Source organism: Babylonia areolata, chromosome 26, assembly GCF_041734735.1.
Source record: "Babylonia areolata isolate BAREFJ2019XMU chromosome 26, ASM4173473v1, whole genome shotgun sequence".
NCBI lineage: Eukaryota > Metazoa > Mollusca > Gastropoda > Neogastropoda > Buccinidae > Babylonia > Babylonia areolata.
This window is the reverse complement of record NC_134901.1, coordinates 30982663-30998111: the sequence shown is the minus strand read 5'-3', so window position 1 is coordinate 30998111 and position 15449 is coordinate 30982663. Positions and strand designations below refer to the sequence as shown.

At 43.5% G+C, this 15449-nt stretch overlaps 1 protein-coding gene across 1 annotated transcript in view; it reads right to left on the bottom strand.

Annotated features, from left to right (window-relative positions):
* Positions 1-10572, bottom strand: part of LOC143300352 (centrosomal protein of 192 kDa-like) — a 49387-nt gene extending 38815 nt beyond the window's left edge. Inside the window, exons 1-4 of the mRNA XM_076613961.1 lie at positions 10504-10572; positions 3391-3473; positions 2036-2157; positions 1140-1237 (exon numbers count right to left, since the gene is read on the bottom strand). Coding sequence (XP_076470076.1) covers positions 1140-1237; positions 2036-2157; positions 3391-3471 — 301 coding nt within the window. The 5' untranslated portion in view covers positions 3472-3473; positions 10504-10572. The remainder of the gene's footprint in view (positions 1-1139; positions 1238-2035; positions 2158-3390; positions 3474-10503) is intronic.
* Between the last annotated feature and the right edge of the window lie 4877 nt (positions 10573-15449).

Here is a 15449-nt window from a genome sequence, read left to right as displayed (position 1 = left end):
AGATGGTCAATGCATGCTGGGTGGGGGGTCGTGTGATCCGATGTCACAGCCGCCACCCCGGACGCATCGTACATAGGGCCCAGTCTAGCGTGCAGATCCAAAGCAAGCATATGGTGTTGTTTCCCCAAAGGGATTGTGGCACATTCCATTGGTGCAACTGTGTTTATGGGTAAAGAGATAGACGAGGTCGAATCGTGCACTGACGACTGGCAGGGCCGAGAAAATACGGATTGCGCCGAGTGCGTTCGCAGATCGATAAAAATGGCATTAAAGGCAGCACTGACCTGAGTGTGGGGCAACAAAGCTCTAGAAGTCACCAGAGGTGTAGGAGGGGGCGGGTTGGCGTTGTTGAGAGGGCCAGGAGTAGAGGGCCCAGAGTGTCAGCGAATCGATTACGATCGCGCCTTAATTTTAGCGCGATCGCACAATCAAGCTATGTAATTATGTGACCTGGTTGGAGACATAATTTGATGAAAAACAAGAACGCCAGAGAATCGACAGAGACAGAAAATACAAAAAAAACTTAGCCGCATGAAGAGAACAGGAACAGGAGTCATGATGGCTGCCGGAAAAAGAGGGTTACCTACTTCCGGGAGGTTATCGGCCGTAGCTACTTTCATTTTCTCCACATAGGCGGATAGTAGTTTGCACAGGACAGGAATGTCAGACCCCCGCTGGAGTCTGCACTAGCGAGTCACAGTTAAGTATGTGTAATTAAATGTATATTTTAGCTTAATCCGCTGGGCACAGACACTGTTTGACCAAGATGCAACTTGATTTAGGCATATTCTCTTTTGTCGGGCAAATCAAGCTGATCAGTCCACTCAATGCTGTTTCAATGTAAACATGCAAGTGATTAGCTGAGCATCATCATGTGAGACCAAGTTTAATAGTGACTGCCCTGGCCTCGTGATCGACAGGTCTAGAGTGTCTGGGTAATGTTATGACAGGAAAGCATGTGACTATGCTATGTAGTCGAAAATGAACTCGTCGGAACAATTTTGATGTTGACATAACATCGGAACAAACAGCGATCGAGCATTAAAAAAAATATGGCGAAATTGTAACAGTTGGCATCTCTGAGCTTGGTCTCTGAGTGAGGAAAGGCACTATGTAAGTAAGCACATCCTCATCATCACCTTCCAGGATGACGGAGTCCTGCGCCTCGTTGGCAAAGGGCTGTCTGAATGCTGCCTGCCATGAGTAGGCGTCGCCCCCGCCTTCACGACTGTACGCCCTGGGGGCAAAGGTCAAAACAAAGGTCAAGGTAACTAACCAGCTCTCTGACTACAGAAAATAAATAGAACTATTGTGAATGTTCACTTACCTGATACATTTACTCAAATAATCATCAGCTGTGTAATATTCACACAAACTGAAACATGTTTTCATCAGTCATTAACAAAATGTGGTGAGCAACTAAAAGACAGTGGGAGAGTTCTGTTGATTCTGGAGATTCTTGGAAAACATGGGAACATTCACCCAACAATCACAGCAATGCAATTACTCTAACCATGATTAATAAGAATAACAGAGAGAGGAAATAAATATATCACCACACAACCTCGCCACCATGCTTAAAATATATCTTAAAAGATCATCTGCAGTCATTTCATAAGAGAAGAGTTGTCAACCTTTTGTCTCTCTCTTTTTGTGTGTGTTTTGCAGATGTGGCAAAGTGCATATGGATCAGTCTACATGCTTGACACCTTCTTAACTCACTCAATATGGCCAGTCCTCTCTTCTCCTCTACACAGACCCCTCGGATGTCCAGTGGGTGTCTCAATAACCCAACCTTTTGCTTCCATTGTCAGAATTGTGGCATTCTTTGTCAACATTCACCTCTTCAGTATAAGAGCCTTCCGCTTGCAATATTTTGATGGTGGTAATTGGGGTGAAACACTGTTAACGCCTTCTCTTTCGCTGTTCGTATGGAGAGAGTTAAAGCAGAAACTCAACCTGCATTTGTTTTCCTTTACCATAACACTGTTCTCTAAAACAATACATCTGACATTTCAGCCTCACACCAGCCCACCTCAGATACTTCTGCCTCATCACTTCATCCCCATGCTGGAACCGAACCACGGCCACCACCTCCTTTCTAGTCTTCACCAGGTCCACTTCCCGCTGAGAGGGGCTCATGGCCACCATCACTTTCTGGAAATGGAACACAAAACATCCAGAAATGACATACACTTCACAATGCTTCATGGAATAACATCACAGTATGGCACACAGACATACATACACATTCACACTGCAAGCACACATCCTTTATTCTGATGACAGATGAAATGTGTGTGTGTGTGCTTGTGTGTGTGTTGTATGTGCTACTGTGTAGACTGATTGACTGATATGGATACTTATACAGCTGTTATCCTTGGTCTGAGACCAAGCTCTAAGCGCTTTATAAACATGGCGTCATTTGCACAACAGGCTACCTACCTGGGCAGAGCTGAATGATGGCTGCCACGGGGCACTCATCATTCGTTTCCTGTGTCATTCAATCAGATTTCAGGCATACACACATACACACTCAGACATGTAAATTTTACGTGTATGACTGTTTTGTTTATTTACTCTGTCATGTATGCAGTCATACTCCATTTTCGGGGTGTGTGCATGCTGGGTATTTTCTTGTTTCCATAACGCACTGAATGCTGACATGGATTACAGGATCTTTGATGTGCAAATTTGATCATTTGCGTTCGTATACACACGAAGGCGGTTAAGACACTAGCAGGTCTGCACATATGTTGACCTGGGAGATCAGAAAAATCTCCACCCTTTACCCACCAGGCGCCACCGAGATTTAAACCCGGACCCTCAGACTGAAAGTCCACCGCTTTAACCATTCGGTTATTGCACCCGATCAAGATCACAGTCTAACTTAGCAATACATTTATTCATAGTATTTCAAAGATACTTTAGGTCTGTGATTTATTTTAGTTGTTCTTGAGTTAAATGATTAACGATCCCAGTAAATGTCATTTTGTTGCTCTTCTGGTTTTTTTGTGCTCTGTGTGTGTGTGTGTGTGTGTGTGTGCGTGTGTGTGTGCGTGCGTGTCATAATGCAATTTCTGGGAAAAAAACTGTTTTTGCTGAACATGGCCTTGCATTGCAAATGGGTCATGCTGGCCTGCTTCACTCAACAAGCAATACAGCACATACATATAATTCCATTTTAACTCAAGATAATAAAGATATACATAATTTCATATTAGCTCAAAATAGTTAGGAACATACATATATATCTGTATGTAATTCAATATTAATGAGATCCAATGGGATGGAGAAGAAGAAAAACCACTACAATCAGCACAGAAACCAAGACAAAGTGACATGACTAAGACAACAACACAAACAATAAGACAGAAGGACAAGGCTGACCATGGAACACCCAGGGGCCAGGACAAAGCTGTTGGGTTCCACAGCGACACGGCCTGGGGCCACTGGCTGTCGACATGGCATGTCTGTACACACAGCCAGCAGGCACATCACATCAAGTCATGGTCATTACACATCAGTCACATCACATCAATTCATGGTTATTACACACCAGTCACATCATATCAAGTCATGGTCATTATGCATCAGTCACATCACATGAATTAATGGTCATTACACATCAGTCACATCACATCAATTCATGGTCATTATACACCAGTCACATCACATCAATTCATGGTCATTACACACAAGTCACATCACATCAGTTCATGGTCATTACACACAAGTCACATCACATCAATTCATGGTCATTACACATCAGTCACATCACATCAATTCATGGTCATTACACATCACATCAATTCATGGTCATTACCAGTCAGATCACATCAATTCATGGTCATTACACACCAGTCACATCACATCAGTTCATGGTCATTACACACAAGTCACATCAGTTCATGGTCATTACACACAAATCACATCACATCAAGTCATGGTCATTACACATCAGTCACATCAAGTCACAGTCATTACATGCCAGTCACATCACATGAATTAATGGTCATTACACACCAGTCACATCACATCAATTCATGGTCATTACACATCACATCAGTTCATGGTCATTACACACAAGTCACATCACATCAATTCATGGCCATTACACATCAGTCACATCACATCAATTCATGGTCATTACACACCAGTCACATCACAACAATCCACTGTCATTACACACCAGTCACATCACATCAGTGCATGGTTACACACCAGTCACATCAAGTCATGGTCATTACACACCAGTCACATCACATCAATTAATGGTCATTACACACCAGTTACTTCATAAAACCAGTGGAAGAGAACCCAAACAATGTCAAAAGGTCAGTTCAAACAACATTAGAAACATCAGTTTATCCATGTCTCACTCAGGCCTCATAAAATTAACACCAAGTTTAAAACATTTAACACAGCATGAACCAACAGAGATATACACAAAGAGACAACTGACCACTGAAAGCAGCGGTCCTACCAACAGGAAACTGGACCCATAACAACAGCACTGATCACACACACACACACACACCATAGAAAGCAGCGGCCCTACCAACAGTAAACTGAACCCATAACAACAGCACTGATCACACACACACCATAGAAAGCAGCGGCCCTACCAACAGTAAACTGAACCCATAACAACAGCACTGATCACACACACACACACACACCATAGAAAGCAGCGGCCCTACCAACAGTAAACTGAACCCATAACAACAGCACTGATCACACACACACACACACACCATAGAAAGCAGCGGCCCTACCAACAGTAAACTGAACCCATAACAACAGCACTGATCAGTATCAGTAGCTGAAGGAGGCGTCACTGCGTTTGTACAAATCCATATAAGCTACACACATCTGCCAAGCAGATACCTGACCAGCAGCAATAACCCAACGCGCTTAGGCCTTGAGAAAAAAAAGCAGAAAAAAAGTAGAAGTAAATCAATATTTAAATATGAAAAAAAAGCAGAAAAAAGATTAATTAACAAATAAAGATGTAAATGAATATTTAAATATGAAGAAAAGATAACATTACTACTAATAATAAAAAAAGAAAAAGAAAAACAAAAGACAAAAAAAGAGATAATAAATAAACAAATAAATGTAAAACATACAGACACACACATGCATAACAGATATGGAGCAAACATGTAGTTTCACATATATTAAAGCACAAACAAATATAAATGTACACGAGCCCTGACAAACACACACACACCAACTCCCAAATTATCCTGCCCCCCCCCCACCCCCCCTCCTCCACTCATTCCCAGGCTATGTATCCCAGCTTCCACAGCACACACACCCATACCCCCCTCCCCATGTGAGAGAGAGAGAGAGACAGAGACAGAGACAGAGACAGAGAAAGAGAGAGAGGCTGGGGAATTGCCCAGGAGAGTTTCCACTGAAAATTGGCCAGGGTCCAGGGTGGCAAAGCCCCATAGCCGAAAAAGAAATTAGTAATTTTTAAGAGGTTTTGGGGGGCCTATCTTGTATGTGTGTGTGTGTGTGTGTGTGTGTGTGTGTGTGCGCGCGCGCGTGCGCGCGTGCACGTGTGTTGTTTTCAAGGAAAATGTTCTCAGCACACAAGTTTGCACTGCACCAATATAACTGACCAACTGGTCTCTTCAGCTGTAGTCTCTGTTCCACTGACATGCATGTGTCTTGGTTGAGGAAAGAAAGGGGGAAGTGGAATGACTGGAGGGAGGAGGGGGTGGGTCTGTGACTGGTTATATCACTTTCAAGCAGTCAAGGATTCTCAGCTGGAGCTAGTGGTCAGTGTCTTGGCTCAATGCCAAAGTTGCCACAGTCATTGACAGTGGTTTCATAACCCCCCCCCCCCCCACCCCACCCCTGCCCCCTCCCACACACACACACCTTCCCTCAGCACTGGTGGGAGACTCAAGAGAGAGGGGAGGGGTACCTCAGCAAATCATGAAAGTGAAATCTGCAGGAGGGGAGTGTGTGTGTGTGTGTGTGTGTGTGTGTGTGTGTGAGAGAGAGAGACTTTTTTCCCTCTGAAATCAACTGCTCTTCCACTGAAAATACTGGATCCGTATCCGCTGAGAGTTCCCCAGCATGGGACTGTGTGTGTGTGTGTGTGTGTGTGTGTGTGTGTGTGTGTGTGTGTGTTCAGGGGAGAAAGAGAGACAGCAAGTGAGCTGAGTGCGCACACGCATGTGTATGTGTGGTTTCAATTCAACTGTGTGTAAACAAGAGAGAGAGGGAGGCAGACAGAAAGAGAGGGGAGATGGTAGGAAGAAAGAATGCAAGTTGTATTTGTGCATGTGTATGCACTGCTTTCAAATTCAATAGATCTCTCTCTCCGTGTGTGTGTGTGTTTTCAATACAACTCTGTGTGTATATGCAAGAAAGAGAGAGAGAGGGAGAGACAGAGAGGGAGAGAGTGACAAAGAGACAGAGAGAGAGGGGGGAAGGTGGGAGGAAAAAGTGCAAGTTTGCATGTGTGCATTGCTTTAAATACAACACGGCGGCACAAGGCAGCCCATTTAGTTTTGGCGCGAAGCAGCGGAGGGGAGAGGGATGGAACAGCGAGCGAGCACGAAATGTTGGAAAGGTGATATGGGGCAGCGCTCTGCCGCACCACTAGTTTTCAGTTTCAGTTTCAGTAGCTCAAGGAGGCGTCACTGTGTTCGGACAAAACCATATACGCTACACCACATCTGCCAAGCAGATGCCTGACCAGCAGCGTAACCCAACGCGCTTAGTCAGGCCTTGAGGAAAAAAACAAAACAAAAAAACCCAACAAAAAACGGGGGAATAAATAATAGATAAGCTTACATAAATAAATAAATAAATAATAATTATAATATAGAAAAAGGTAGTAGTAATAATAATAGTAATGCTAATAAAATGATAAACAAAAAAAAAAAGAATAAATAAGACAACAATGGTGATAAATAAGCGAATAAATGTAAAACATGAAGACACACATTCACACATACACCCACACATGTATAACAGAAATGCACCAAACATGCAGTTTCACAGATATGAAAGCTCAGTCAAATACATATAAACGTACATGAGCTCCAACACACACACACACACACATTACCTTGCACCTCCTCTACCCCCCTCCTCCACACACTCATTTCTAGTCTACGTATCGCAGCTTCCACGGCACACACACACACATACACACACTCACAGAGATGAACACTTACTTGTACAAGCACACACACATACACATACACGCACCACTAACTTCGCACTATTCTCAGCGGAGTGCATGTTACATGGGCAGTGTGTACAGCTGTGAACAGCTTCGCTGCTGCTGACAAACTGTCAGAAACAGGGTTATGTGATTTTAAAAAATAATACTTTGTGTTAGAATGCAACAAGAAGGGCGCTATGGGTGTGAATGGATGTGTGATTCTCTGACAAATTTAATGATACCAAACATGAGTAGGTTTAATTTCCTACAGCAGGCATGAGATTGGGATATTGTGATTGACTGTCTGAAAGGTGGGGGGCCCCCAATGGGGATCCATGGGGCAACGCCCCTGGTGGGGGTCTGGGGGTGAAGCCCCCTGAAGCTGAAGGTTTTTCTCAATTTCAAACCATAAAATCTGCACTTGCGGGCCACCAATGCTGCTGAGGTATTCCAACCCACAGAAGACAAAAAAATCAGTCCAATTCTTCCTAAACTGAAGTGTTTTTGCTTCCAAACCTGTAAAGTCAGCCTTGGGAGCATGATTTTCAAAATCGTGTCTCATGTGTGTGTGTGTGTGTGTGTGTGTGTGTGTGTGTTTTCAAGGAAAATATTCTTAGCACACAAGTTTGCACTGTACCAATATAACTGACCATCTGTTCTCTTCAGCTGTAGTCTCTGTTCCACTGACAGGCATGTGTGTTGGTTGAGGAAAGAAAGGGGGAAGTAGAATGACTGGAGGGAGGAGGGGGTGGGTCTGTGACTGGTTATATCACTTTCAGCAGTCAAGGATTCTCAGCTGGAGCTAGTGGTCAGTGTCTTGGCTCAATGCCAAAGTTGCCACAGTCATTGACAGTCCTTTCATACCCTCCCTCCTCCCCACCCCCTTCCCTCAGCACTGGTAGGAGACTCAAGAGAGAGGGGAGGGGTACCTCAGAAAATCATGTTGGGGAGTGAATTTTTTCCCTCTGAAATCAACTGCTCTTCTTCGGCTGAAAATAGCAGATCAGCTGAGAGTTCCCCAACATGGACTCTGTGTGTGTGTGTGTGTGTGTGTGTGTGTGTGTGTGTGTGTTCAGTGGAGAAAGAGAGAGAGAGAGGGAGAGAGAGAGAGAGAGACAGCAAGCGAGTGTGAGTGTGCACACATGTGTGTATGTGTGGTTTCAATTCAACTGTGTGTAAACAAGAGACAGACAGAGAGGGCGGCAGACAGAAAGAGAGGGGAGATGGTAGGAGGAAAGAATGCAAGTTGTATCTGTGCATGTGTATGCACTGCTTTCAAATTCAATGGATCCCTCTCTCCGTGTGTGTGTGTGTGTGTGTGTGTGTGTGTGTTTGTTTTCAATACAACTCTGTGTGTATATGCAAGAAAGAGAGAGAGAGACAGAAAGAGGGAGGGACAAAGAGAAAGAGAGAGAGGGGGGAAGGTGAGAGGAAAAAGTGCGAGTTTGTATGTGTGCATATATGTGCATTGCTTTAAATACAATTCTCTGTGTGTGTGTGTGTGTGTGTGTGTGTGTGTGTGTGTGTGTTTTCAATCTCCGTGTGTGTGCTTGAAAGAGAGAGAGTGTGTGTGAGTGTGCACGTGTATGTGCGTATTATTAAGCTCTGTGTGATTGTGTGAGTGTTCCGCCATAATATTATGTGTGCACATGTGCAAGTGTGGGAGAGAGAGATAAAATAAAAAAAAGAGTATGTGTATATGTGAATGCATTCATATATTTTGTTTTTTATTTTTCAAAGTGTGTGTGTGTGTGCGCGCACACGCGCGCATTCAATTCTGCTCTGTGTCTGTGCGTGCATGTGCAACTCTGGTAATCTGGCTGGCTATAGGTCTCAAATCTAAATACACTGACTCTTGCCATGAACTGTTTGTACTACAGAAGTGTCAAAGGCACTGATGTCAATAAGTTGCTACAAAGTTTCTGTTTCAATAGCAACACTGAATGTTACTTATGCATACAGTGGCAAAGGTTGGCAGCTTCTGCTGACTGAACAGATGGTCAAGCAGATGTACCCCGGCCCTTGTGGCTTGACAGGGATGGAGATCGCGCGCACTGATGTATCTGTGCGTGCGCGCAAGTTTGTGTGTGCGTGCGTGTGTGTGTGTGTGTGTGTGTGTGTGTGTGTGTGTGCGCGCGCGTGTGCTCACATGTCTGTGCCATGTGTGTGTGTGTGTGTGTGATCAACGGCATGTGTGTGTATGTCCGCGTGTGCGTGCTTTTCACAGTGCGTCAGGAAACTTTTGGACTTCGATTTTGGTGCTCTGACAAGTCACTGGATCGCCTCTCAAGGGGTCAACAAACGACGCTTTCGAAAGAGCATTCCGTTTTCATTTTTGGCAGATCATCGGTAAACAATATAGAACGGCCCATTGGCTTTTTCTTTCTTTCTTTTTTCTTCTAGAAAACGACGCTCCGTTTTTAATGCAAATGTGAAAACAGATTTCTGTGCCTGGACTGAAGAGTTGCACCCATACAATCTGACACCAATCGCGCACTTGGCCTTGCCCGCGGTGTCAATTTTGTGAATGATGTCGCCTACCGTGAAGTTTTTTTTTTTATATTCTTCACTTTGTTTTCACGATCTCATCTTGCCAGACCCAGTTCCACTTATTATTCACTCCTTTATTGATCTCTGCTGCAAAAATCCTCTAATCCTTTGTGAGTTTTCTCATTTTGTCAATGACTGAAGACGATCAACGAAATCAGGTATCTTTGCAAGTCGTGAAACCCGCGAGCGAGTTTTGTAATTCCGACCGAATACGGATAAGCTGAATGATGACAGAGGAGCAACGGAACACTTATTCTCAATTGGTTATCCAAACATGGGTATTTTAGCAAACGCTGTGGGTCTGTCTTGTCGATTGGTCGGACAATGTTTGTGCAACCTTCGTGGGTCGGAAAAAAACCCTCACCCCCACCCTCCACCCCTCCGATTTTCTCAACTGATTTACACGAATCTCAAAAATGGCCTCTGGAGCCAATTTTCGGTCGGAAATCCAACTATAGTTGGAAAAATCTCATGCCTGTACAGGCAGTGTACAAGCAGTACAAAACTTAGCGAGCACACGAACATTTCTGTTCAAACTGAGGAACACACACGAAACAAGACAGACGCACACAGAGAGGGAGAGAGAGAGATTTGCGCCTACTAGATGTTTTGCATGTCAGGTATGTGTGCCTTTGCTTGCGACATGCATATGGTCATTCTGAAAGATACACCTTGACGATACCATGCTTTTAGTAATAATCACAATGTAACGTACTGACATGCATTTGTAAGTTCTAAATAATAAAATACATTCCTACCTGAACTTATAAATCCGTATGAATCCTTGTTTGTAGTTGGTAATCCACTCAGTTGAGTGTGACACTAAACTTTTTTCTTTCTTGTTTTTTTCTTACAATGTGTGTGTGCGGGAGGGGAGGGATTCAGGGTGGAGAAAAGAACAGGGCTGAAATTTCTTTATTCTTTATTTTTTTGATTTGTGCCGTGATTCTCCTGCCTTGGGGTACGACTTGCTGAAGCATGGGGGAGACAATAGTCATGTGCTCTTGCATGATGACACGTAGTTTGTCATCTTGTGACTGCATCCCTAATACATTTCTTTTTGAGTGAAACTGACGACTGCGTGTGTTGCCACCACCCCCTTGTTCCTGTGTAGTGCCAGGCCAAAACCGTGAGAATGAATGAATGGGAATGCAGTGATTTTCTAGGATGTGTTGCTTGGGAATGATGCGTGTTTGTGGGAATTGTTGGCGGAAGAAAGACATGTACTGTTTGATGTCACTATCCAGTGTGTCAACGTCACTGTCTGTCAAGGGTCTTTGATGTGAGATGTTTGTGTGAATGCGGGTTTATGTCCGCGTCTTGAGTCAGTTCACCTGTTTTGTTGACTACACTGTCACTGATGTGTTCTACTGTTTCTGGCTTGAGATATTTGTGACAGTGGTTTCCAATGAATGATGCTCCGTGGGTATGCCTGTCTGTGTATTTTATGCTGTTGAAGTACAGCATCTAAGTGTTGTGTGACAGGGCCAGCCAGGTGTGGGAACGTCCAAGTTGTGTCTTGAGATATTCAATGTCTGCGTCTTTTTCTTCTACCATAGTCAGCTAGCTCACGCTGCTGTTTTTGGAAATCACTGAGTGGTGTACTGTCTCCTCAGGCTCGTTAAATACAATCCTAGTTTCTAGCAATCTCTTTTCTTCTTCAGCACTTTGGATCTGTGTCAGCTTGTCTACAAACTCAGAAAAGGCTGAGTCGGTGTCTATCTGTTTTCCTGGCTGGCTATTGACTCTCCTATCTTTTTGTCAAGAGAATGACACTCCCCCTCCAGCAGGTCAATGGTGGTTTTTTGACCACTCCCAGAGAATGTGCAGGTATGGGGGAGCTACTTGGCTAAGTTCTATGTCAACAATAGGCTCCCTGACTACATTGTTGTGCAGGCTGGCATTTTTCTGCTTGGAGTGTTTGTATTTGCTGTATTTGCTGTATTTCCTGAGCACCTGACAGTCCATACAGTTTGGAGGAGAAAGTCATAGTCCCCCAAACAAGTGTCACTTTGACTCTCTTGTTTCGCCATGTCATTGACTGCAGAGCAGCTAGCTGTTCTTTGTAGGGTTCTAAGATTCTTCTCAAATTGTCTGGACTGTCCTTGCAGTCTACAATGGCCAGGAGACACGTGTTGTGTTTGAGTTGGGGTTGGTGGAGATTTGCAATTTGAAGCATGAGTCTGAATGTCCCCCCTCCATGGTCCCCTCCAATATTTACCCACGTCTCATCCTGCGGTATTCTTCATCATGCCATGTCAACTTGTTTTCTCTGTCGTACTGGTCTAATAAGTTTTCTACCATCTTTGGGAATGTCTTTGATTTATCCTACTATTGTTTCCTCCTCTGTCTTCCCTCTTATCAACAAAGATGAGTTTTGCCTTTTCTATTTCTTACTTCCCCCAAACAATGCTTCTTCTGCACCTTCCTCTTCTTCCACACCAAGACTGGCATAAAACCTCTTTTGTATCCTGTGTTGTGTCCAGCTTAACCCCATGGCAGCTCTCAGTGCAGACCATTGTTTTTTGGTCACTTCACTGGGGCCACATCCAGCAGCTTGCAGTATCTGTTGTCTGTGGCTCTGAGCTGATCTTTTGATTTCTGACCCCTGAATGTTTTACTATGGCTTCTTTACTGGTTCCCTGAGATGTGCTTTCTAATTTTTTGCATAATTTGAGACCGTTTTTTCTTCAGAGGAGATGATGCCATGGCAGATGATTTGCGGGGTTGTGTGGCTTTTTTCAACACTATTGGCTGACCTCCAGTTTTGCATCTGACTGTTGATTTGTCTCCTGACTTAACCCGGAGAGCGCGATGACCACGATCGTGGCTTTCCTGGTAAAGTGCGATGGGCCACGATCGTGGCTCTGTTTACGTAAGGTCCGACATCGTACAGCTATGCTCGCCAGCCTTCGTAAAACTGCCTCGTTCTGGTGTTACTGCCTCCCTGCTTGTGTTTGCACAAACTTGACCGAGTTTATAAGTCCAGATCTTCGTATTTTTTGTAAACAATGAGTGACACTGAAGTTGACAAAGCTCAGGAAATGAGTGGACCTTGTCACTAGGTGATGATTCATTTGCTGACAGGGATTCTGGGTGGAAAACGGCTTTGTTATTTTGACACTGGGCATGCTGGCTTGCTTGTTGTTCATTCAGTTTTGTGTCTCCAGCCACAAAAACTGGGGGGTGGGGTGATGGGGGTGGGGGAGGGTGTAAAGTGGGTTAGGCATGGGTCCTATTGTGATTTCTTGACCAAATCAAGCTAGAAAACTGGAAATTAATTGATTTAAAGCATTCTTGCTGCTTTTGAAAGCAACATGAGCTAAAAGAAAACATTTATTTCTGTTTTTGCCTGTGATTGCATAAAGTATTGTAGATGTGCGCGTGCGTGGCGTCGGTGGGGGTGTGGTCTCAAACAAATAATACAGTGCTTATAATTTCATTGTTTCAGTTATATTCATTTCATGATTCTGCAGCCAGAACATTTTCTGCACAGTTTAATGCCATTTTGAGATTTTGACTCTATAAAAGATGTGAAAATACCTATAAACATTGTGGTTGGCGTTTTTGGGAAGGGAAACACGTTTGCAAAATTTGTTGTTTATATCCTGTGGAATATCTCTCGAACGCTTACAAGGTACAGCTTTTTCTTACTTTTATCTGATTCTTCAATCACTCTACTTTCCAAAAATGTATAGGTTTACCTATTTATTCTTTTGATATGCATACAAATGTCCCAATCAGAGCACAGGTAGCGGAGGCAAACTATCCTTTGTTTTAAGATGATTTCTGTAGGTATGTTTATTATATCAGCACTTTGTGGTTAACCATTTTCCTAGTGATAGATTGGTGTATAACTTTTCTTCTTTTCAGCGAGGAGAATTTATTGAGATCCTATCCTCTGAGTCAACATACAACCGTTTTGAGTTGCAATTGTGCGATGGTGATATAGCTGCGTCAGTGAGAGACAGGTGTTTTTTTTGGGTTTTGTGATTGGAGATGAGTTTGGCACAGTGTTCTTGTTTTTTTTCTTGATGGTGTTGATGTGGACTGACAAAATGACGTTGACACACTGGTCGTCGGTATCTAAGAGAGGGTCAGACGGATCAAAACTGCTCCGTTGCATTTTTTTCGGGTTGAGATCGTCTTTTTTTTTTCTTTGTTCGGGATATGGACCAGGTGACTTTTTGGTGATGAAAAAGAGCATGTTGTGCACTGATCAAAGATAGATCTGGATCGAAAGTTGTCCAGATTTCTGACATTCTGTCAATGTCAAGTGCTACATTTTCATTTGCAGTTTTGAACTGAGAATTTCCAAGAGTATGGTTTCATTTTTATCAGTTTTTTTGTAGCACTTGATACAAATGCATGGGGATGTTTGCCCTCTTCATCATTCGAAAACATCTAGACCGAAAAAATGAAACAGTTCAGAAGATACTTGGCACAAAGTCTTGCATTCAACCCCTATCTTTATCTCTTCTGAGAACCCGCTCACCACACAACGGACATATAATCCAAACATCTCATGGTGTTCACTGGAAGGTGTGTTGTCCAGTCAGCAAAGCTGAGCTACGCACCAAATCCATTTTTGTCGGCATCACACACACTTAGGTCAAATAAACTGGATGTAACACAAACAAAGTGGAAGTAATCTGTAAATCACACGACCACCCACTAAGTTACATTCACTGGAATCATGTTACACAAAAATGGACAGCAAACAAAAATGACTGTGCACGGAATATGTGAAAGAAAACACTTTAATAATACACTTTCTTGTGGATACATAGAAGAAAACAAAGAGCCCGCGAGCGTCCCTTCCCCCCCACCCCCCTCATCCAGTGGAATCTAGGTCAGCAGCAGTCGCTCCTGGAAGTCATGAATCTGGAAATAAATAGCTCTGCTGGAAAGTTAAGTGGCACAGCCTCCTAACAATTCTGGGTGTGTGTGTGTGTGTTTGTGTGTGTGTTGATTTTCAACCTCCTTGTGGTGTGGTGTGTGCGGAGAGAGTGTGTGTGAGTGGCATATTATTAAGCTCTGTGTGATTGTGTGAGCGCTCCTAATAATAGTGTGCACTTGTGCAAGTGTGAAGGATGAGGAGATAAATAAAAAAACAGAGTATGTGTTTATGTGAATGATTCATGTGATTTTTTTTCAATGAGTGTAGTGGTGTGTGCGTGTGTGCGTGCATGCGCATTCAATTCAGCTTGTGTGTTGTGGTGAGTGTGTAACTTTTAGTAATCTGGGCCCCCGGCTATAGGTCTCAAATCTAATAAATTGACTTCTTGCCATTAAATGTCTGTACAGAAGCTGGGCGTGTTGAAAAAGGCTGAGGTCAATATGTTGCTACAAGTTTCTGTTTAATACAAACAATGTTATTGATGCATACAGTGCCAAATGTGGCAGCTTTTGGCTGAATGAACAGGAGGGTCAAATGATGTACCACGGCCTGTGGCTCTTGACAGGGATGGTGTTTAGTTTTACGTGTATTGTGCGTTCGCGACAAAGTTTGTGTGTGTGTGTGTGTGTGTGATGGTGCGCGTGCCCGTCACATGTCAGTTGTGTGTGTGTGTGTGTGATAGAGTGCATGTGTGTGCATGTGCGGCGGTGCGTGCTATTCATAGTGATATGAATGCGTGCTTGTAGGATCGCCTTTCGTTATCAGCATTTTAGAACAACTTCAATCGACCGTTAGGAAACTTTT